Source organism: Sprattus sprattus (genome assembly GCF_963457725.1).
Source record: "Sprattus sprattus genome assembly, chromosome: 12".
Classification (NCBI taxonomy): domain Eukaryota; kingdom Metazoa; phylum Chordata; class Actinopteri; order Clupeiformes; family Clupeidae; genus Sprattus; species Sprattus sprattus.
Window position 1 is genome coordinate 29,257,448 of NC_137910.1, and position 22,718 is coordinate 29,280,165.

Below are 22,718 nucleotides of genomic sequence, written 5' to 3' on the forward strand. Positions count from 1 at the left end.
TCTACACGCTGTTGTGATTATCCGGGCACTTTTACGACAAAAAAAAAGAAACAGGAAGTATGCTACACTTGACTCGAGTCGGTCAGAGTTGTCTGAAAGACCCCGGACAGACCTCCCTCTCTGTCATGTACTTTTAATTATTGGGAGCGAGATTGTTTTTGAGATTGCCGTTCGTCTTTCCTGATGTATTATCGTGTCAACATGTAAATGATTGGCGTCTATCCTTACAATGACGTGACATAAAGAATAAAACTTTGAAAGGTAAGCGACTTCTCCTTTAGCTAGCCAGCTAACCTAGCTAACGTTAGCTCAATGAACATCAGCCAGTCCACGTTAATGTCACTTAAAGAAACGACTTTCAGTTTTCAGATTACCTCAATTTGGGCGTCATGCTTGACTAGTGCGACTATTAGTCGTTATGCTGAAAGAGCTGTCAGATTACCTCAATGTGGGCGTCATGCTTGACTGACTATTTAAGCAATAGCACCACGAGTGGGAGTGGGGAAGGTAAGGGATATTCCCACGGGTGGTGTTCGGCCGTAGCCACCGAGGCCGGAGGTATCTCGCGCTAGTCAAGCATGACCCCAAATTAAGGTAATCTGACAGCTCTTTCAGCATTTGTCCATTCACACAGTTAGACATTCTTTATAATGCAACAGTATTATCAAATCTGTTTCGGCAGTTGGTTGCACAAGTTGAGCGGAACCGAGAATACAAATAGTGTTCTTCAGCAGGTCCACACTTTCACTTTCTGGAGAAACAGGAACCATGCTCTCCTAGGTGTGCCTTCAGATTGAAGAGCTGTTCACAGTACACTAAATGTAGACTAGAACTGCACATGGACGCATTGTTTACAATAATTCCTTGACTGAGCCCTTATATTGTCATATCTAGCCGTTTACTAAGTTCTCTGTCACATCTGTCTTGCAGTCTCATCAGGTTACAGCCACACCAAAACACAGCAATGTGGTGGTTTCAGCAGGGTATGTGTATACTACCTGTGGCTCTAGTGATTTGGACCACTGCCACTTTCATCTTTGCTTACATCACTGCAGTGTTGTTGAAGCATGTTGATCCCTTGGTGCCATATATAAGGTAAGAGGACTGAGTCAAAAAGATATTTGCTTAGTTGGTGTGACGTGTAATGCTGTTTAGTTAGTGTGGATGTTTCCAGTTTGGATTTATAATGATAGAAGAGATTCATTTCATCAATCTCTGTGTTATAATGGGCAATGTAATGTTATGTGCATGATGTATCCATGCAGATGTTTAATTTGGAAACTGCATGACATTAGGCCTAGGTTGTTCAATGTGAAAAGCAAGAAGGTTCTTCTAGCTCTTAATATCTTGATGAGGCTAGAATGTGTCATTTTTTTTCAGAAATTCATTTGTTTTACATTTGTATATTTATATTCCAAAGTGTGTGTTTACTTACCTTTTATGTGTTCCGTTTGAAGCGACACTGGGTCTGAAGCTCCTGAGAGATGTGTGTTTGGGATTATGCTCAACATCTCTGCATTCCTTGGTAAAGTACCTACCCTTATCTCTCTCTCTCTCTCTCTCTCTCTCTCTCTCTCTCTCTCTGTCTGTCTGTCTGTCTGTCTGTCTGTCTGACATGTCTATAATATCTGTTCAATAGCGTCAGGGCTGTAAATATTTAATTTTAATAGTTTTTTAATGCAGTTCAATCAAGTACAAAATTACTCCTGGCCACCAAGCCAATGAATGGTTTCTTTTGATGGTGTGATTATGAATATATGTAACATAAAGGATTAATCTTCCTCAGATCTTTCACACTGTGTGTCCTGATTTGAAAAATCCACAGGTATCGCCACCACTTACGTGCGGTACAAACAGGTGGAAGCACTTATAGACCAGGGACAAACCAGACTCCATCAGCTAAACCTACTGGGTATTATTCTTGGCTGGACCAGCTCCCTGGGCATGTGCGTTGTGGGAAATTTTCAGGTAGAACAACATTCCCTGACTCGCATGACCTGGTTTTCATATCTTTTCCACCCACAATCCTTCACTTTCATGGTCTCTCTCTTTCTCTCTCTCTTTCTCCAGAAAACCACCATCTTCTCCATACACATAGTAGGGGCAGTGTTGACCTTTGGTGTTGGGGCGCTGTACATCATGGTGCAGACTGGGGTTTCCTATCATATGCAACCACATGTACACAGCAAAAGCATGTTCTGGACTCGCTTTAGTGTGGCAGCCTGGAGCACGGCCAGCAGTATCAGCAGTATCCTTCCCCAGTGACTACATTTAACCTTTAACCTATTCAGATGATGCCTTTATCCTAAGAAAGGTACAGTGCAGGCAGGGTATGGTTCCTATCTAGCATTCCTACTTTCTGTGATATGCACACCATCACCCTGGTGTTGCTGTGGCGATAGTTTAATAATAAAACTACACTTCCCATCAGGATTCTTAATTATTGTGACGTTATCTTAAGGAGTATTAATTTGAGAAGTCAGTCCCAATGCTGGAATACTGAAAATTAGTTAGTTAGTGTAAAAGGACTAATATATTTATAAATGTTTTATTTATTAAGTACGCAGAAAAAGTTTTGAGTAATTTAAAATGCCCCCTGTAGATCTTTATAGTCTATGTCAGTTTCACTATGACTATTTCACTTTTTCACTTCCTTATCTAATGAATGTTCTGGAAATGTTGCCCTCATCCTCTCTTTGGTTTCACTTCATTCACAGTCACAGGTCACATGTCACAGTCACGTGTGACATTCACAGTCTCACATGTCATTACTGTATTTGAGTCTTCCCCATAGTGACTGTAATCTGTGTGCTACACCAGAGTGCTCCTTAACCTGGTGCTCCCTCAGTGTTTGTGTCATCCATGATCATGTACAGCAGTTTGCCTGGGGTGGATCTGTCGAAGAAACTACATTGGATCCCAGGAGAAACAGTAAGGTTTTAGTAATACAAGCTTGCATGTTGAGTGTGTCCTATATGGGCCATTCTACCGAATTCGTGTAATATGCAGTCCCTCAACAATAAAAACTATTTACAAAACAATTAGGTATTTAGGCATAGATATTTAATTAGAAAATGTTATGGTCTATATAAACCCAATGCATTACATGAGATAGTGATAAGCTAAATATATACAAAATCATCATTTATAGGGTACTTTCTATTGGGAAGTAGCTGTCCCCAACCCTGACATCTAAATTTCAATGCCTTTAAATAACACTTTTCAATTTTTTTAGATTTTTTTCAATTATTTGATTTCAAAGATCTTTATGATTGGGTTGAAACAGAACTTGGAATATTTAGATTTATTGTGGGTTTAATTTTTAAATCAATTTTCTATACTCAAAAAATCATGTCCCTAGTTTTCATGTCACTACCGAAACACAAGAGTTTTAGTCCATTGGCTGAGCCTGTGTTTTAGCCACGACTCTGCATTTTTGACCATGCAGTGACACTGCATCTCTGAGCCTCATGGTTGAATGGTAAGTAGCTAAATCCCATAGTTTTTATATAAATGTGTTCCAAAGTCTGAAAATCGACGTGTAACCTTAAGAATTGTCACTACCGAAACGCATGTTTTCTTCAATTAAGTAAACCTTTTGGGGTTTCATGGAAAATCTTATGTTTGTATGTGTGTTCACCTCTTCAAAGATGTGTTTGCATGCCGTGTGCTTGTTAGAATTCTTTATTTATGCTTAAAGTTAGCTAGAATTGTCACTACCGAAACAGTCACTACCGAAACATGTGGTAGTGACCTGATGATTTCAGTAGTGACAAAATGAAATGGTAAGTAGTTCAATCCCATAATTTTTAAATAAATGTGTTGTGTGGACTAAAGGGCGGCCCAGAGCACCTTTTGGAAGATTTTGGGAGAGAAATGAACATCCATCCAACAGTGCAGTCACTACCGAAACACTGGATGTCACTACCGAAACAGTGCAGCACTACCGAAACACAGGATGTTTTGTAAAAAATTAAGTATATTGAGTAATCAACTAAATTGTTATGATACTGATTGGATTAATGTATGTTCAATTTCATCAATGAACAACTCTGGAATCAATATGATCAGTATTTTGCATTGTACAAAGAAATATTGCACTTAGATTTTGATGAATTGTATAAATTGAATTTGAAAATTTGGTAAAAAATTCATTTTTATGGATTTCATTGTAAAAACCTTCAAGAAATATTTGTAAAAATACTCTTCAGAGAAGGGAAGGAAACACAATCTGAACAGGTCAATAATAATACTTTTTTACTATAGTAAATGTGATGTTTCGGTAGTGACAATTTTTGGAAGAGGAAAAGCATTCCAACACATTCTGAAAATACAATATAAAAATTGACTGCTCTTTTACTAGATAAGTGTACTTTAGATATGGTACAATATACATACGGACAAAGTTTTGGGAATAAAACATAAAAAAAATCAAAATATTTCCGACCTGACTTTGCACCAATTCGGTAGAATGGCCCATATCCTTGATAAGGTGTTTTGCATGTCTGTTGGTTGAAACTTAAATTAACACTTTCCACACTTGTAAAAATAGAGGAAGTTCAGCACGATCTCTCACAGTTTCATAACCATTACATGACTGGTTGTGGTTATTTAGTTAGACATTTTTAACCCTGTGTCAAGTGCAAGAAATGACCAAAAGCTGGCATACCCTGAGCTAATGCAATAAAACCTGTGAAACTTTATCATTTTTTGTTTTACTTTTTACTTTACTTTACTCGAGTGCATGAACGATTTAAGCGATGGCAAAGTTACTGTATCTGTCATCATAACAAAACCTAGTGAACTGTTGGATAAAACATTTTGGAGAGTTTGACCAGGCTTTCTGTGGCAGGGCTTCACAGCTCATCTCATTAGCACCATCTCTGAGTGGTCCCTGGCCCTCTCCTTCGTCAGCTTCTTCTTCACCTACATCAGGGACTTCCAGGTAAGAGCATCATTTACCAACCTCCCTCCCTTCCTTATTGTTTGCCATTTTCCCTGTCCTCTATTTCACCAGACTTTATAAATTCCATAACCAAATACATTTAATTGATCTGCTTGAGTTAACATGTTATTAAAAGTATGCATGAATGTCACTCTTACCCTACCTCTGTGTGAAACTGAACCATGACAGAAAATCAACCTGAGAGCAGAGGCAGTGCTTCATAGCAGTCATCTGTATGAGTCAGGGCACTATGGCGTCATCGGCCCTCTGAATCCAGGAGAAAACTCCCCTCTGCTCGCCGGCGGCATCTAAAGTAGAGAACAGCCGGACCGGAACCTTTGTATATGCTCCACAATGGAATGTTCAGAAGCTCTGAGGAGAGGACCTGAGTTTGGTGAAATGGGCTTGAGCTTACAAATGACAAGGTATCATTTTCGCTGTATGTGAGATTCGGTCTAACGGAATGTAGCTGCAAATATTTAGCTTATAGCTTCTGAACTAAGCCAGCCCTGCCAGTCTCAAAATGTCACATCAGTTATAAGAAGAGATTACTAACACCCAAATAACCCAAAGGTTATTTATATTTTGTGACTGGTGTCATAACAGTTATGATTATGAAAATGTTCCAGATTCTGACATAAATTATGTCAAACCTCCACAGAGGGGGTGGGGAACGGATCATGCTTTCACAGTATTAAGGCAAATAATGCCTTTTTAGTTTTTTTATTAAGTGTTTTCTTCTCGTCATTTAGTATGTTACTGAGATGAGCTGCAGGGGGCACTAAAGCAAAACTGTTGAGAATAATGACATGGGTTGCAACGTTTACACAGGGGGCTCCGGAATTTGGTGTGGACAAGAACTGTCCTCATATTTGTAATGCTCGAGGAGTAAGTCCAAGCAAACATGTAACTACGAATTATGTAGTCATTGCTTATGATCTCACTGCATAATGCCAGGTTGCAGTAATTTCACATGCCCAAGTAACAATAATCAACCATCTTCAATGATTTATCAAACCTAGGGACATTCTTCTGAGAATCTGTTATCTTCTAACATTTACAATGGTAAAACTAACAAGAATTTAAAATGAAATATCTGTCAAACTGTATAGGACTGTACAGTATTGTAGTTCAGTATTGTCATTTTCGTCATCAAAAATGTAACTGTCTACACTTGCAACAATGTAACTCTGAAGGCATTAGAAAAAAAGGATGAGCCAGAATGAGTCAATTCAACCATCAATGCTGTGCTTTTTGAGCATGTTACATTTTCTACTATTTTCAAACCTCTATGCAATTATTTGCATTAAAACACCTGATATGAACTGGTAGGAACATTGGGATTCAGTCCATTATGATGGCTCATATACTGGCCTTTCATGTTTATATAAATTGTATATTTTGCTACCAGAGATTTACTACTCTAGAATCAGTTGTTGATTTGGAGCATAACCAATGATCATATATCCTGTTAGTACAATGCGCTGTACATTTCAGGTATGTTTATCTTTCCACATTGAATTATGGACAATAATAAAGGAGACAGATGAAAGCAGCATTTACTGCCTGATTCCTCTCAATGAAGCCTGGTTTACACTATAACATTACAACATGACACAGGACCAACTCAAGTCTTCAGTTACATCTGCAGCTAAGTGCAGTATTTTATCAAACAAATACTCCCAGGTTTTAAGTCATACTTTATTCACAAAACTAAAACAAAGTGCTGTTTTATGTGTAACACAAATACACCATCTTCACAAGGTTTGTGCTACATTTACATAGTTGATAGTTGAAATACTAAATGAAAAATGCTCAAACGAACAAGCACCTTATAATCTCATTTAGCAGATACATTTTTTACAATAGAAGTGCAATAAATATGAACATTTTACATATCATCCAACATCCTTAAAGCTACAGATTCCCAGTGAAAATGTGTTCATGAAAAGAACCCAACTGAAAATGTTAAACCAGGAAAGGAATGCGCATTCATACCAGGTTGCTGAGGTTAACCAGTGACAGCAGCCGAGACATTTTTAAAACACACCGTGTTTTACACTCAAGGAATAAGAAAACACTAAACACTTTCAGCTGACTCTCACCATCTTCTAAAATCAGGAGTTTGATTAGAAGAGAAAAAGTCACACTTAAAGCCAAGCTCCTAATGTGTACTGAGAAGGTGGAATTCAAAATAAAGCGGTGATCCACAGTGCTCTGCTTATGATGTCCAGCCTTACACAAATCCCACACGTCCCAATCCACCTTTGGCCTTCTCGGTTTTCTTTTTCTGTTCATATTCAGCAACTTTTTTATGAAAGAAACCTGAAAATAACAGACACAAGGGTTGACATGATTATACATTATGTAACATAACATAGAGGTCATTCAATTATCTTTACAATATTTCAGAAAAGTCTTTTGTTAAAGATCATACACTGAGAGAAAGACTGTCTATGTCCACTTAGATTACTGATAAAATGGTCATTTCATTTCCCCACAAGGGAACATCTCTGACCTTCCCGATTAGGATGCTTTTCCACCTCCTGTATGAACATGTCAAACATTTGTGTCTCGACAAAATGCTTAACAAAATGGCGATTGGCCTTATGCTCTGTGGCCTTGCAGAAGCTTTTTTTGTTGAAGACTCCGGGCTGGCCTCCACTGCCTCCACGCTTCACATGGCTCGCAAAGTGCCCAACCGTCTTCACAAAGAAAGACAGGAAAGCCTCAGAGATAACCCTGTTCAACTCCTCGCCAGCTGAAAGTCAACAACACAGCAGTTTCTGTAAGAACCTTTAACCACCAGTACGACGCTGTGTTGTGTTTTAATGCAACATCAGCGTTAAATGACAGAAAGCCAAATGAATAACAAACAACTAATGACGCAGAAAATAACTCTCTTCTCACTTGAGTTTGGTTGTCTGGCACTGAGTTCTTTCAGTAATTCCTCCTGCAGTTTGACTGGAATTATATTGTCCTCATCCCCTAGCTGTTAGAAAAAGAAAATGGAGGAAAGTTTAGGGTTAACGCTATTGTGGGTCTAGAGGGAGGGATTTGGCAGTGTTCTGCGACAAATATTTCAATGGTTTGAACTACAAAATAATTAGAATCATGCGAAAACGAACAGAGAGGACACTTGTGAATTTGACTCATTGCGTGTGTGTGTGTGTGTGTGTCTGTTTTTTTTATAGAAAAACAAAACTGGTTCAAGTGCCTTTCTCCAGAGTCTAGTCATACATGCCTTCACGGTATCTGTTTAATAACGCTCACCCGTGTGATGAACCTCTCCTCTGCACCCTCTGACAGATCAACGATAAGCAGCTGTAAATTGATAACAAAACAGAAACAAAAAAAATCACCAACCCTGGCCCGTGGCCACATCCTCTAATCCAGTTTGCTTAATCAACATCACTAGACATCTGGAAGTCCTCAGAAGACACAAAGCCAAGTCTTTACTGACCATCTAGAATCCCTAAACAAAAAACAAGAGCCTTCGTAAAAAGAAAAAAGTTCCACATTCCTCAAAGTTTCCCTAATCTCCAAGGGGATTCAACATTAAACAGCACATACACAAATTTAAGAGCCAGGACAACAAACTGGAGGCTTTTTACTGAGAACAGCACACAAGACTCAACACATAACACACTGTCTGCCTGAGTAGTAAGTGCTTTGTGAATCATGAAAATCATGTAAACTTTCTATTTTGCAATGTATTACTATGTAGCACCCATTGAGCAGGCTACTCACATCACTGTGGTCCTCGACCAAGTCAAGCATGTTGCGTGTCACTCCCACTAAATATGGAGTGGGCGCCATGACAACGTCAATGAGAACCTCTGGCACAATGGAGATGAAAGTGTGCTGCCATGTGAATGGGTAGAGTAAGGCAGCTACTGCATGGATGACCTGGGACAGGGTGCTGTTGCGCATAGAAAGGTATTTCATGTTTAAACTGTATCTAAACACAAAAATATGTACAAAAAAAAACACTTTTAAAAATATTGCAACAGTTTGCCAATCTTAATTATAATCATATGATATGAGACAAGAATGATGTCGCAAAAATATTTTAGAAGCAACAATATAATATGGGGTACTCAAGTGTACCTGAGCTCGTCAGCAAGGAAGATGATGCGGCGCTCCAGCACTGAGGCAGCAAACACCTGAAGCACCTCCTCATCCCTCAGGCAGCGGAAGAGTGTCCGGAAGTCCACATGCTCTAGCCATGAGTCCATGGGACGTGTAAGACTGATGATCTGACAACAAGTGGGGAAAATGTGTCTCAAAGAGACTCATATCGGAGGGTTCATAAAAGCAACCCTCCATTTAACAGATAAATGTTTTAACCTAAAACCACATTGGTTAATGAACTCATCCAATATTACAAAGGATGTAACCTTCCAACTTTGCAATCGTCTTCAAGACAAAACCTCAGTCAAAAGAGCAAAAGCAACTGGCCATGTGTGCACCTGCTCAGTACCTCAGTGCCAGATTCGGGGATGAAGCTCTTGATCTTCACTGTGTTTCCGGGGGCAGGGAAAGGTGCTTCCCTCAGGCTCTGCATGAAGGGGTAGATCATGGCCATGGACTTCTGCCTGCGTTTCTCTACCTCATCGAATATCTGCCAGGTAAACACACACTCATGCCTTCAGCACGCACTATCCAATCCAATAATTCATGTTTCAATGCTTGTAAAGCCAGGGGATCTGCTGGAAAGGGAAAGGCTGACAGACTGAAGATGACTTGTGTGGTGTGGTGTGCTTAAACTCTAACTTCCTGTGAGCAACCAGTAGCACTGGGTTTTGTTGTGATGACCAGAGAGCAAATGAATGCTTCCTTTCTTAAACTGTGTTGAGGCACAGAAGTGGTGATTGTTGTATTGAATTTGGGGGAAACCAGAGCATTTTGGTTTGCAGGTGGTTAAACTCCTCTTCTTACTTTTATCTGGTTCATGTGTGTACTTGTTTATTGCCTCCCTAATGAATTGTATAGTTTAAGCTTGTATGTGAATGCTTGAGTTTCTTGTTCGATTGTATGCTTCAGAGGCAGTTTCCTCAAGATGCTTTAAGTAGGAAGGGGCAGAGCTGCAGTCGTTATCTCGTTAACCAGTCAGTGGTCCCCAGTCTTCTTTTTCAAAGCTGTGGTTTGCTGGAGAAGCGGCATATAGAAGAGGGACTCTATTTGGCTGGATAGGCTGGTTTTGCTCACCTTTGAGAAGAGGCCGAAGCAAGCTACACGACTGATGATGCAGAAGGCCTCTGGCGGCCGTGCTCCTCTGCCAGTCGGCTGAAAGTAAGCAGTTTCTGTTTTAGTTCTATCTTCATGTCACAAAAAGTATTTGAAAGTCCACGGAGTAATAGTGATGCAAATGGATGAAGTTTTATTTACATTCATATATTAATACCAATTCCAGCTATGGGTCTTCTTGAGGTCTACTTTTACACAAAACGCACATGGGATTTCATATAATTTCTTCTTGAGTTTGATTAAGATCCCATCTTAAAACAATCAGATGTGGGGTTATATAGTATATGATTTATTAAATGTGTTCTATATAACATTAATGTGAACTGAGTTTCATTACCAGTAATCTTCGGCAATAGCCATTCCGCCTGCTACCATCAATTTCAGTCAATACGAAAGAGAAAGTTTCACTGAAAACATAAAAGATCAAAGGGTCAGATAGAACGCTCACACCAAACAAGAGCAAAACAAGACAGTATGACACAAAAAAACTGCTATACAAATCCATGACATGAGGCTGAAGTCTTTCTGTGCACCTTAAAAATGTAAAACCTTTCCCTCTTTCCCAGTCATGGAATGAATACAGACAACAAACACATCCAAATAAAGAGTGCATGAATGCTGCACAAAGAGATAACTGTGAAGTCAAGTAAAGTCAATAGTTTTGCACGATTACCGGTACACACTTTCATTGCTGGAGTACTTTACCCAAAAGTTAGGTATATAATAAGTTAGTAGGGTAGAGCCTTTACTGCTTTGACAACGGTCATTAGCTGAAGTCATTTAACACTTTGGAGTTATGTAATTATGACCTTTGTGGTTGCATTTTGCCAAACTGTATCACCAGTGAGAAAATACTACTACAGGGTAGAAGAGCTACATTCACTGACTCAGTTATGGTAAAAGACCAGCAACAGTTAAACTGATTTATTTTGTGCAGCACCCTTACCACGTCATTATTCAGAGGTGTAATGGCATAATATGGGTGCTGGTGTTTTTACTAGGTTTCTAGGTTGTTGCTGCTGAGGAATTGAGGGTACATTTGTTCCATTTGACATCCTCCAATGAAAAGCGTGCACTACAAACAACTGCACCCTGCACTCTACATGACTGTGGGGGTGTATCAACGAGATTGAAGAGTTGTTTCCATGTGGGGACGTTGTTTCCTAGTGCCACAGATTGTCAGTAGATTTGGATTAGGGCTTTCACTCAGCCATTCTAGAATACTCACTTTAGTGTTTTTGAGCTGCTTTAGCCTTGTGCCTTGGGTAATCATCCGATTGGTAGATAAAACCTCAACAGACTGAGACGGGTTTTCTAGGGATATTGTGTAGAATTTATGTCCATTCTTTCTTCATTTAATTTTTAAAAGTTTTCCAGTTCTTTCAGACGAGAAATATCCACACAGCATGACATTTCACTGCCATATTTCACGACTGAGATGGTGCTTTTTGAGGCACTGGCAGTACGCCAGGTTAGGTAAATCCGGCTTGTGTGATGCAACTTGGTGCTCAATTGTACATTATTGTTATTTTACAACCATCCTGATGACCCATAGACAGGGTGATTTTCATTGCCAAAAGGAAATCTCTACTTTAAAACCACTCATAGGTACTACCTAATTATGATCAGTTATGGTTAACTAAATGGCACCCCTGTACCATTTGTGAATAATTTGTCTTTATATAATGTAATAATTTACTAATTCAATTAGTATATTTCAAATATGAAATAATGTATTGTTTTTGTTAGAAGACAAATAACTATATAACCTATGGAAGTAATTATTATATATATATAATAAAATATCTTGTGTAATTGTGAAAATGGTGATGACTTCCAGGGGGATTGAGTACTTTTGCAAGCTACTGTATGTTGCCGACAAGGCAAAAAATATGTGTGCGTGTGTATTTGTGTGTGTGTGTGTGTGTGTGTGTGTGTACCTGGTGTACTCAGTCAGGGGGGCCCAGTTCACACCCTCAGGAAAGCAAAAGAGAGTGATGGCCTTCAAAGACTTCTCCTCATCTTCTTTCTGCCACTCACCCATTGCATCACGCTGACAAACAAAGAGCACAAATTGTGAATGTTTTTACACACATCCCTGATATCAAACAACAACCTTCACACTAACCAAATCTTGCAACAGGTTAGATTAGACATATTATATCCAAATTTTCCCTCTCTTATAGCGTGACCTTTGCTCGCAAATGCTGATGGCTGTGGAAACATTGTTTTTTACTAATCACCCTATCCATTAAGCACATATGTGTGCATTGGCAGCCGCACTCCCCCCACAAAGTCTAGACTATCTCTGCTGTGGAATGCTGCTGTAGTCGCACCACCTGATATACTGTAGAAACCATCAGCCTACACAGCGGCGTAACAATGTCTTGACGGGCCCGAGTGCAAATCATGTCAATGGGCCCCCCTTACCGTCGTAACGTGAAAATGATGATATTGCAGTCTAGTGAGACGCATGTACAATACACATTAAGGGTTGCTACAATATGTTGTCATGAAAACACCAATGAACACAGTATTTCATCGATCAAACTGATTTTGGAGAAACAGTGTATAATGAGCTGATAGACAACACATGGGAAAACATTAATGCCACTTCTTCAGGGTTTATCAAACATTATTGTGAATTACGAACATTTACATGGATTTATGGGAACAGCCACTCGACAGCGCCTCGTCTGCTGCAACCAATTACAAAACAAACTTCCTCCAACAATATCTCGTAGACCTATGCGCAAAGTAACTTATTCTTTTAACGACATTGACGCGAAAAAATACATTTCAAGTATCATTAGGCGTATTATAAAACGTAACATGCATGACGTTTAGAATGGCATTCTACGGTAAGAAACAATAGCAGAGCCGTGCACACCTCACCAAATGCTGATGTAACCAAGTGGTTATCCACAATCTGAGCTTTTGCAATCTGTTGCACTCATGACTGCTGAGAGATCGCTGCTTGAAAAGCAGGATGTGAACTATGGGAGTTGACAGTATATCAGACAGTATACCAGACAGTTAACGCTATGTGATTAGCAGGGACGTGCAGTCATAGGAGGCAGGGGAGGCAGAGCAGTATATATTATAAAATAAATATTCATATTTCTCTACTAATCTGTGGTATGGGTGTAATTTCTGCAGGATTCCGATCATTTCAAGCATTTTTATTATCAAAATCGCTGAATTTGCGCATTTCCGCTTCCTGAAAACATGGACGTGCCGTGGACTGAGGCAAATGCATTGGTGTCTATGGGCAGCTGAGCTAGTGCCTCAGTAAGGATTGCGCAATCACTCCAAACTGGGTTTTACACATGCGTGCGCAAGCGTAGAACCTTTGAGTTGAGCTCAAAACGCATTGAAAAATATTGTTACTGAGGCAGGCAGTACCACTGCCTCTGGAAGGGAGGCGAGCGAGAGCGCAATTGTCGGGTATATGTTGTTTTTAAAGTTGGGCTTCTTCTAGGCTTCTACTTGACAGCGAAAATGGAAGGTTGTATTGCTAAGCTGAAGCAGTTCTCAAAATTGGACTTGCAGTCCAAACGTGAAATGATTAATAATGGGAGAACAATGGCGGAGCTAAAATGTTTGCTTCAAACGACTGGACTGAAGGTATTGACATGCATTGGAGTGTTTCACGTTTCCCAACGGGACATATTCATGCGCAACACAAACCTCGCTAAAGGCTGCTAGGTGCAGGGGAGCCGTGAATGGATTACGAGCTCCAACGAAAGTGCACCAACTTTAAATTATACCGGTCAGTAGAACATTTTGGTATTGTGTGCTATGTCTGTGGTGTTTAACTGTTTGCTTGTTAATACGTTGTGTAAATAAATATGTAAGTGTTTTTTCTCAACTTCGAATTCAAGTGTCCGAGTTGCAGTGTTGGGCAAGCTACTTGATATTTGTAGTGAGCTAAGCTATCAGCTACTCTACAATAAATTCAGCTTCACTACACAGAAGCTACCACTCAAAAAAAAAGTAGCAAACTAAGTTACATAAACCTGTCAAAAGTAGTTTGATACATTAGAAGCTACTTTCAGTTAAACAAACTGCATGCCAAGTCAATGCAATTTTAGGGATCAACACAACTGTCAGTCAGATAAAAACGGTTGAATGGATGAAATTCGTGTGTTCGTATGTTTGTGTTGGATGTTATGACGTTGACAGGAACTTTTTCTTTGGATTACAAAGAAGGCATCTGAAAACATATTTAGTTTCACTCGTCTCTTATAAAGTGACGTACTTTTGAAGGTATGGCTGTTGAGTCAGGTATTCAAACGCAGATGAAAACAAATGAGTGCAGAAGACCTCGCCTACCTTCATCTTTCGTCTATTTTGTGCATTTTCGCAATTCGACTCCCTGAGCAGCAGGCACAGACTTTTCACTTTTAAACTTTCATCATCTTCAGCTGTATCTAAATATCAACAGCATTCTAGTTATCCGGTTGTCTAGAATCTGCATGCAAACTACCCATTTAAAATTAGGGGATAATTCATTTTAAATGTATGAGCAGCGTCTGGTGTACTTGAAAGGACGATATCTATCTATCTATTTTCACTCTTCTCGACGATATCTATCTATCTATTTTCATTCTTCTGATGTACTGCTTAACTTTTGTGTTTGATGGCTGCAGGGAAGCCTGTTATGAATGAACATCACAAAGGTCCAGGATAAATGAGCTTCCGAGGACGCTACTGCGGTACTTGAACAATAAAAGAGCTTAGCTACTGAAAAGTTACTTGGTTTTGTAAATAGCGACGTTACTGCCAAGCTACTGACAAATGTAGTTAAGCTAGTAGCGTCGCTACAAGTAGTGACGCTACTGCCCATCACTGCTGAGGTGTGTAAAAGGTTATATTTTCCCTAGACAAATTGAAATGAGCCATATCATTGGTGGGAGGGCTACATACGCTACCTTGTAACTATTCATATCTTATTTGACACGGTGTAGGCTAAAAGTTCAATTACCACACCGATTGTACGTTTAGCTGTAGGCCTATAGCCTCGTAAAAGTCAGTTGGCTATTGAGCCGCATAACTTCTTATAATAATAATCGTTTAAAAGTAATAGTATTAGACAATAAAACATAAAGTTTTTTCAGTTCTGGTGAGATAACAATTTTTAAACCATAAGCATATATACATGTATGATGTATACATTTCTATTTTTTTTAAACAACTAGAGATCGGAATGACGTAATCACTTCCGGTTTCTGTGCCTCACCGGCTGCGAACCTCACCGCACGTCACTGGTGATTAGCCTACCCTGGTGGGCCTCATTGCCGTTGGGCTGGGGGTCAGAGACGTAGCGTTCTTCTGAACACTCTTCGCCACAAATCCAAATGAAGATCATTTTGGCAGTTTTGCCACCCTTTAATCCTGCTCGTTGCGTTCGCTTCCTGCAGCCACTTTTGTGTTTGAAGGGCATGGGGTAGCCTACTTATCGCTTACTCAACACGCAATGCAGCACAACACAGGATGGGAAACAATTGCAACATGTTTGGGTGGGATATAGAATCTTTGACAACAAAATAACCCACACACCCTTGCTATTTTTCGATGGCAATATTTCTAAATAAAAACGAGACTCGTTTCATTCAGCAAAAAGCAAATGAGGCTAAATTAATTATTTGCTGTTGTCAAGACTGCCTATTGTTAAAATGGTTATTGGGCTAGTGATAGCTTGTGAATAACTGTCACCGTAATTGAGAAATGTTTGCGAATTGATGAGACTGGATCATACACAATTTCCGATATGTCGAGCATGCTGGGGGGCCCGGTCAGAACTTCAATGATTCGCTTTCGCGTTGAGATTGAGGACGGGCCCCCTTCCGCCACGGGCCCTAGTGCAGCTGCACTCCCTGCACTCCCTTTAGTTACGCCACTGAGCCTACACCAGTGTTTCTCAAACGTTTTCAGACCAAGGACCACTTAGCCAATAAAATAAAAATCGCGGACCATCTAACTAAATAGAATATCCCCGGCCGGAATATCATTCCTCCTACCCAGACCTGGCGCCAGACAATTTTTAGCTGCATATGATTTTACGGTGGGCTCTCCTTTTTTACGTACCGGTAGGCTAGGTATAGATATGACAATGCGCAAGGCAAAGCATGTGTAACCCTGCTCTATGCGTGTCTTATGTTACAAACTATAGTTCGCGCATAGCCTCATACTCCCATCACACACTCAGACAGGCCAATGTATCACAAAACACAACAATGCGCATACCGACCGCAGTAATTATCTACCACAGCCATCCTAGAAGTCAACTTTTCATAATTAAGAGCGGTCATTATCCAACGTGGCGCCTGCAGTCGTACGCACTGTGCGTACCTTCTGCTAAGTGAGAAGAAAACAAATATATAATGAACGCATATTTATTACAATGGGTAAACTGCAGACAGAGGGCGAGGCAAAAAGTTGTGGTACTGCGAACTTCCTGTCCAAATGAATGGAGTCATTTGACTTTATAATCAGCATCACTGTTATTTAGGGTTTGCTTCAGTATCTTACGCCTCTCAGCAACAGTTTGAAAAGCCCGGACTGCAACTAATGCAACCGCCTTGGTAAGGCTTCTCGAAGGAAAGAAAGAGACCGGGTCTAATAGGTTATGGGAGCAGGGGCGGACTGGGGGGAAAAAGTGGCCCGGGAGTTACTGTCAGACCGGCCCACTCAATACACGGCGCGCGGCCCACTAAGTACCCGGCGCTTACATCATATATGTTTGTTTTTTAATAACATTTGGATCCACCAATTTGCCTGGATGGACACATGGAATAAAATGATTGTTTTATTGTAACACTCCAAGGTAGGTATAGTTTGCTAGATGAATATGCTTAACTCTGGGCTACAAAGCCTATTGGTTAGTACACTCAAAGTGTATTAGATAAATATACCTGAAATTAGTGCTGCCAAACTATAAAAATATTTAAACACAATTAATTGCAGATTTTTATCTATTATATATGTCCCTTCATTTATTTTTTATCCATATTTTTTTCCATTGTTATGCTCTTATCAACATGGAAAAGTGGATTGGCTTGCTTTATGCAAATGTTTTATTTTATTGAAAAACAACATTGCCAAACAGGGCGGTACAAAATACAATACAATTTTTTCAAGTTTGTTGTGAGCATAGCAGTCAGGCCTCTTATTTAAGAAACAATGAACCGTAACAGTTAGGTTACCAAAAGAAGGTAAGCCTACTACTTCTTTGCTTTCAGCCAGCAAATCAAACAGTCAGGCTCATACAAAAACATTAACGTGAATTAATTGATGCTAATACCTAGTGCGGTGTCTATAGGATTTCCCATATCCGTTAGCATTAAGCTAACGTATTTTCTACCACAGTAAAACATGCAATACTATGTGATTGTTTTTAGAAAACGAATGTTACGTGATGAGATTACTCAAATGTAGTCTGCATGTCTGCTCAGTTTAACAGTGCTACCCAAGCAAAGGTTTGAAAAGAACTTCAAGCTTCAGACTTTCTGTTAGGGAAACAGCTTTTTATCTGCCAAGCAAATGGCAGGCTCATGACAACACGCGCAACCTTTGGGAGCATGAACTGCTATGAGTAAATTTTGCGCAACAATTAACCCCAACGCAGAAGCAAGCAGCCGCCTTAAGGCGAGACACTACAGGTGAATAGGGTAAAAATCTTAAATAATAGGTATCACCATGAAACTTTCTCAGTTGATTAGTCATGTTTAGATGAGAAAAAAATGTATTACAAGTTTTTTGTATTTTGATGTTTGAATATGCAAATTAGGCGTTGTCTCATTAAATATGCGCTAATTTGCATAATGTTTAAAAGACCATGTCTGATCATGGGATAAAGCCAGGTTAAAAAATCCTTTTCCCTTTTGTTGGCATATTAGATGGGAAAAAAATTACAGAGGGATTTATGGATATCTACTTTTGTTTTCCTGTAAATCAGAAAAGACTGTCAATAGCCTTAAAAAGTCGATTTTCGCCATGTTTTTGGGGATATAATGTTATATAATTCAGGCTAGGAATAATATATTTACAAATCCCTCTGTAAATGTCTTCATAATATAGTTGGGTACAAGACTGGAAAGTTTGGTGTATATAGGTTGAACTGAAGTGGAGTTATTATCCTTGGAGTATGACAAAAAACTCATTATGAGAAAATCGCATTTAAAGATTCAGGAAGTGTCAAGCCATACCACGTGATGCGTCTGAGCGAATCACGTTATCAGAAACCACCGCAAACCAATGAAATTGCGTCCTTAGGTTTAAACCCCCGTTTTTGCTAACATCATTGGTTACTGATGGAAAGGAAATGTCCTTATTTGGATTAGATAACGTTGTGTGAGAGCTATAGCGCTTTCCAACGGTACCAAACATGTCAGGCATCAGAAAGCCGACATACTGCACGTTACGTTAGAATGCGAACTTTCCTGGAAACCTATGAGAATGCTGACGCCGCGAACAGACAAAATGTGAATAAATATACACATTAATGTATAATTAGGATATTTTCTTTATGCTAGTATAAAAGATTACATGTTTAGGGAGTGAACTAGCTCAAAATCTCAAAATTGACCACTGCTGAAAAAACTATGTTTTTGCCTGCCGTGTCTCGCCTTAACTTACGGTGTACGTTGTACCCTGGCTCTTATCTTGGCTCTCAGGAAGACATTGACAGAGGCAGCGACGAGTTGTGCCTCATCTGAGACTGTGCAATCCATACTGTATGTCTATGGTGCAATCCCTCACAAACTGGGTTGAGCGCATGCGTAGAACTGGGTGCCAGGGCTGACTGCACAAGTCACTACGGTTGCGTGCCCTGGCGGGGCGTGTTGCGTGTATGTATGCAAATCCAAATTTAAGAATCCGCACAGCTGAGAACACTTCGGCTGTGTAAGAACCAATATTCAGGGGTTCATTAATAAGGTGGAGATATTTTCTTACGTTGAACTTCCGAAGTCCGTAAAACACATTTAGAAGAAGACACTTAAAAAAAAATTCGAAAAATAGTCACCATAAGTGTGAAGACAAAACGCGAGTAGGAGTATAAAAGTCAGTCAGTGCCATTTCAATATAAATTCCTTAGGGAAAACAAGGCGTGTGCTGTTCTTGACAGCTCAAATTGATGTGGCCCGATGAGTGCAAAGTGCGATATCCCCGGTATCCCCGATGGCCAGTCCGCCCCTGTAAACATTCATTGCGTTGAACGTCTGGTTGACAATGCCCGTTTCCACAGCGTCTGCTGAGCGGTCATTCAGTGGCCTACAAGGAGGCGTCTTAAGACACATCTACGAAGTACGGTGACTGACAAAAGACTGTCCGGACTTGCTCTTATGTATATTCCGGAGATTTGGAAATCGACAGCGAAGAACTACTAAAACAATTTGATGCAACTTCAATTAGAAGGGCAATGCGTTTAGGGTGTAACCTATTTTTGCACGCGTGTGTGTGTGACTGTGAATGTGCGTGCGTTATTTACTTATTTATTATTTTAGGAGGGGCGTTGGTGGCTCTGTGCGTATCTCAATTTTTTTTTCTGCAGCAGTCCTGCACAGAATATAGTTATCATCTTGCTGTCTCCGCTCTCTCTGTTTGAATGTAGCTCTGGGATGCAGCCCAATGAGGCTGAACCCTCTCGCCGTTGCACCTTCTCCTTGTCTGTGTCAGAGGCTTTCTCATTTAACTTCCTTTTCATAGTCCCTGTCTTAAGCCACCAATCCATGACCTTGTTAATAGATTAGGCAACTATTTATTAGACTAGGCTACTACTGGCTGTGTTCTCTTCGTTCTGAGTTGTATGTTAGAATGTCGCAATAATTTACTTTTGGCCGTCGCGGACCATAACGGGGCACTGGCGGACCACACTTTGAGAACGACTGGCCTACACCTACGAACCCCCTCAACATAATCATACACTTATTCTACCCAATACTCCCCATACAGAACAAGCTGAGTGCTTCTAGGATTGTGTGTATTTGTATTTACTGCTTTGCTTTTTAAATTTAACCTAATACTCTTTAATACTTTTCTGAATTGCTTAAGCCACACCTTCAGACAATCAGGCTCCTTTGTGGAATCAACTGCTGGGAGTCACTTCAGCCGGATGCAATCAGTGAGCCTGCTATTTCCGTGTGACTGATGCTGAAGCGTCAGCGGAAGTGTCAGCCCTCGTGTGAAGAAATTTTTGGGTAAAAACATGCAAGTCTACCTGTGCAAGTCCACCGAAGCAAGGACACGAACAAGGTAAACCTTAAAAAAAAAAAAATCCTAAAACAATACAAAACAAAATAAAACAAAACAATTCTAGCCATGTGTCACAGCAGCATCTCTGTTGTCACTCGCTGCCACAAAAGATCCAAGCGCATCAGAAGACAGTGCAACCTGGGTTACCTCCGCTCATTTCAACAAACCTCATCTGCTGTAACCTCCTTCTCTGTTGGCCTGTTGAACTGTCAGTCTGCAGGCAACAAAGCCAACTACATTTCAGGTTATGCCAACCACCTCTCACTAGGGCTCTTAGCTCTCACTGAGACTTGGATCAAACCTAAAGACACTGCTATCCCGGCAGCACTCTCCACTAACTATGCCTTCTCCCATACTTCTCGGCCATCTGGTCGTGGAGGTGGGACGGGGCTGCTGATCTCGGAAAACTGGAAATTCACTCTACTGCTGCCCTCGAACAGGTATGCCTCCTTTGAATATCATGCAATTATGGTAACTGCTCCTGTTAAAACATATGTGATTGTTATCTACCGGCCACCAGGACAACTGGGTGATTTCGTCCATGAGCCGGACACCCTGCTGTCATCCATCCCTGACCATGAGTGTCCAATACTCATCCTTGGCGACATGAACATCCACCTAGACAATCCCAACTCGGTAGACTTTCGGACCCTGGTTCACTAGTTCAACTTACAACAGGTACCCACTCCTCCAACTCACAAAGCAGGGAAAGCGCTTGACCTCATCCTTGCTAGGAACTGCACCACGGACAACCTAACCGTAACCCCTCTCCATCTCTCAGACCACTTCTTCATTCGCTTTGATGTTCAGCTCATTGAGCAACCCTCTGTCCCTCCTCCTATGGTCTCGTTCCGGCGCAACCTCCGCAACCTCTCTCCCACTCACTTTTCCTCCCTGGTTTCCTCTGCTCTTCCACCTTTATCCACCTTCTCCTCACTAGGTGTCAATGATGCCACAGAATTACTCTTCTCCACTTTGAGCTCATGCCTGGAAAGTTTGTGTCCACTTTCTACCAGACCTGGGCGATCTACCCAGTCTCATTCAGTGGCACAAATCTGCAGCACAGGACGATCTTGCAAGCTACCAGACACTGCTGGCCTCCTTCTCATCCAGCATCACTGCTGCTAAGAAAACTTTTTTCAATGACAAGATCAACAGTGCAACTGATGCGCGGAAACTATTCTCCACCTTCAAAACTCTGCTCTACCCTCCTCCTCCTCCCCTCAGCTACTAACCTCACAGCCGATAACTTTGCTTCCTTTTTCACAGAGAAAGTGGCAGCCATTGGGAAACAATTCGACCAACTGTCTACCCGCCCTAAGGGCGCTACCATCAATGGCTCATCGTTTCCCTCTTTCACCCCTCTCACTGAGAGTGAGGTCTCCAAAATCCTAGCAGGTAGCCGTCCAACTACATGCCCGCTGGACCCTATCCCATCCAACATCCTAAAAGCTATATCCCCTGCCGTCTTACCGGCAATAACACAGGTGATTAATGCCTAATTCTGCAACATTTCCTTCTTCATTCAAAGTGGCTCGGGTAACGCCGCTACTCAAGAAGCCGTCTCTCGATCCCACTCAGGTGGAAAACTATCGACCGGTCTCACTTCTCACCCTCCTATCTAAAACAATAAAGAGGGCAGCTTCCAAACAGGTCACAGAGTTCCTGTCAACAAACAATCTCCTCGATCCAAACCAGTCTGGATTCAAAAGTGGTCACTCCACCGAAACAGCTCTGCGATCTGTGACAGAGGCCTTAAAAACAGTTAGAGCAGCAGCTCAATCCTCAGCTCTCGTCCTGCTTGACTTATCAGCTTCGTTTGATACAGTCAACCACCGCATCCTTCTGTCCATGCTGTCAAGTATGGGCATCTCAGGCAAGGCGCACTCCTAGTTTGAATCGTACCTCACTGGGCGCTCATTCAAGGTGTCATGGCAAGGTCATCTGTCTGTACCTCACCACCTCACCACTGGGGTGTCCCAAGGGTCGGTAATGGGACCACTTCTCTTTGCCATCTACACCACCTCGCTGGGCCCTATCATCCGCTCGCATGGTTTTTCCTACCACTGTTATGCCGATGAACTGGTGCTGTCCTTCCCTCCTGAGGACAACACTGTTTCTGTGCTACAGACAGCGCATGTTGTACCGTGTAGGAAGGCCTTTACGGTTCCCGGGTACAGCATACGGCGCGTGTTGCGACTGTCACCAGCCAAATGGGCACTCCTGCCCTGCAACCCTAACTAAGCTTACGACTTAAATCTCCACA

The 22,718-nt window shown here is 40.9% G+C and overlaps 2 protein-coding genes across 2 annotated transcripts in view; one reads left to right on the top strand and one right to left on the bottom strand.

Annotated features, from left to right (window-relative positions):
* The first annotated feature begins 73 nt into the window (after window positions 1-73).
* On the top strand, window positions 74-6,501 carry dram2b (DNA-damage regulated autophagy modulator 2b). The gene is made up of 8 exons (XM_080849508.1): window positions 74-261; window positions 931-1,095; window positions 1,458-1,525; window positions 1,826-1,968; window positions 2,071-2,248; window positions 2,849-2,931; window positions 4,853-4,945; window positions 5,135-6,501. The coding sequence occupies exons 2-8, from the start codon at window positions 965-967 to the stop codon at window positions 5,255-5,257; spliced, it is 819 nt and encodes a 272-aa protein (XP_080705634.1). The 5' UTR covers window positions 74-261; window positions 931-964; the 3' UTR covers window positions 5,258-6,501.
* Window positions 6,502-7,181: 680 nt separating this feature from the next.
* Window positions 7,182-22,718, bottom strand: part of dennd2db (DENN/MADD domain containing 2Db) — a gene marked incomplete at both ends in the record, with an annotated part of 34,922 nt that continues 19,385 nt past the window's right edge. Inside the window, 10 exons of the mRNA XM_080849174.1 lie at window positions 7,182-7,270; window positions 7,464-7,706; window positions 7,856-7,937; window positions 8,219-8,269; window positions 8,696-8,867; window positions 9,056-9,204; window positions 9,429-9,569; window positions 10,157-10,234; window positions 10,533-10,602; window positions 12,136-12,248. Of these exons, the coding sequence (XP_080705300.1) occupies window positions 7,182-7,270; window positions 7,464-7,706; window positions 7,856-7,937; window positions 8,219-8,269; window positions 8,696-8,867; window positions 9,056-9,204; window positions 9,429-9,569; window positions 10,157-10,234; window positions 10,533-10,602; window positions 12,136-12,248 (1,188 nt within the window). The remainder of the gene's footprint in view (window positions 7,271-7,463; window positions 7,707-7,855; window positions 7,938-8,218; window positions 8,270-8,695; window positions 8,868-9,055; window positions 9,205-9,428; window positions 9,570-10,156; window positions 10,235-10,532; window positions 10,603-12,135; window positions 12,249-22,718) is intronic.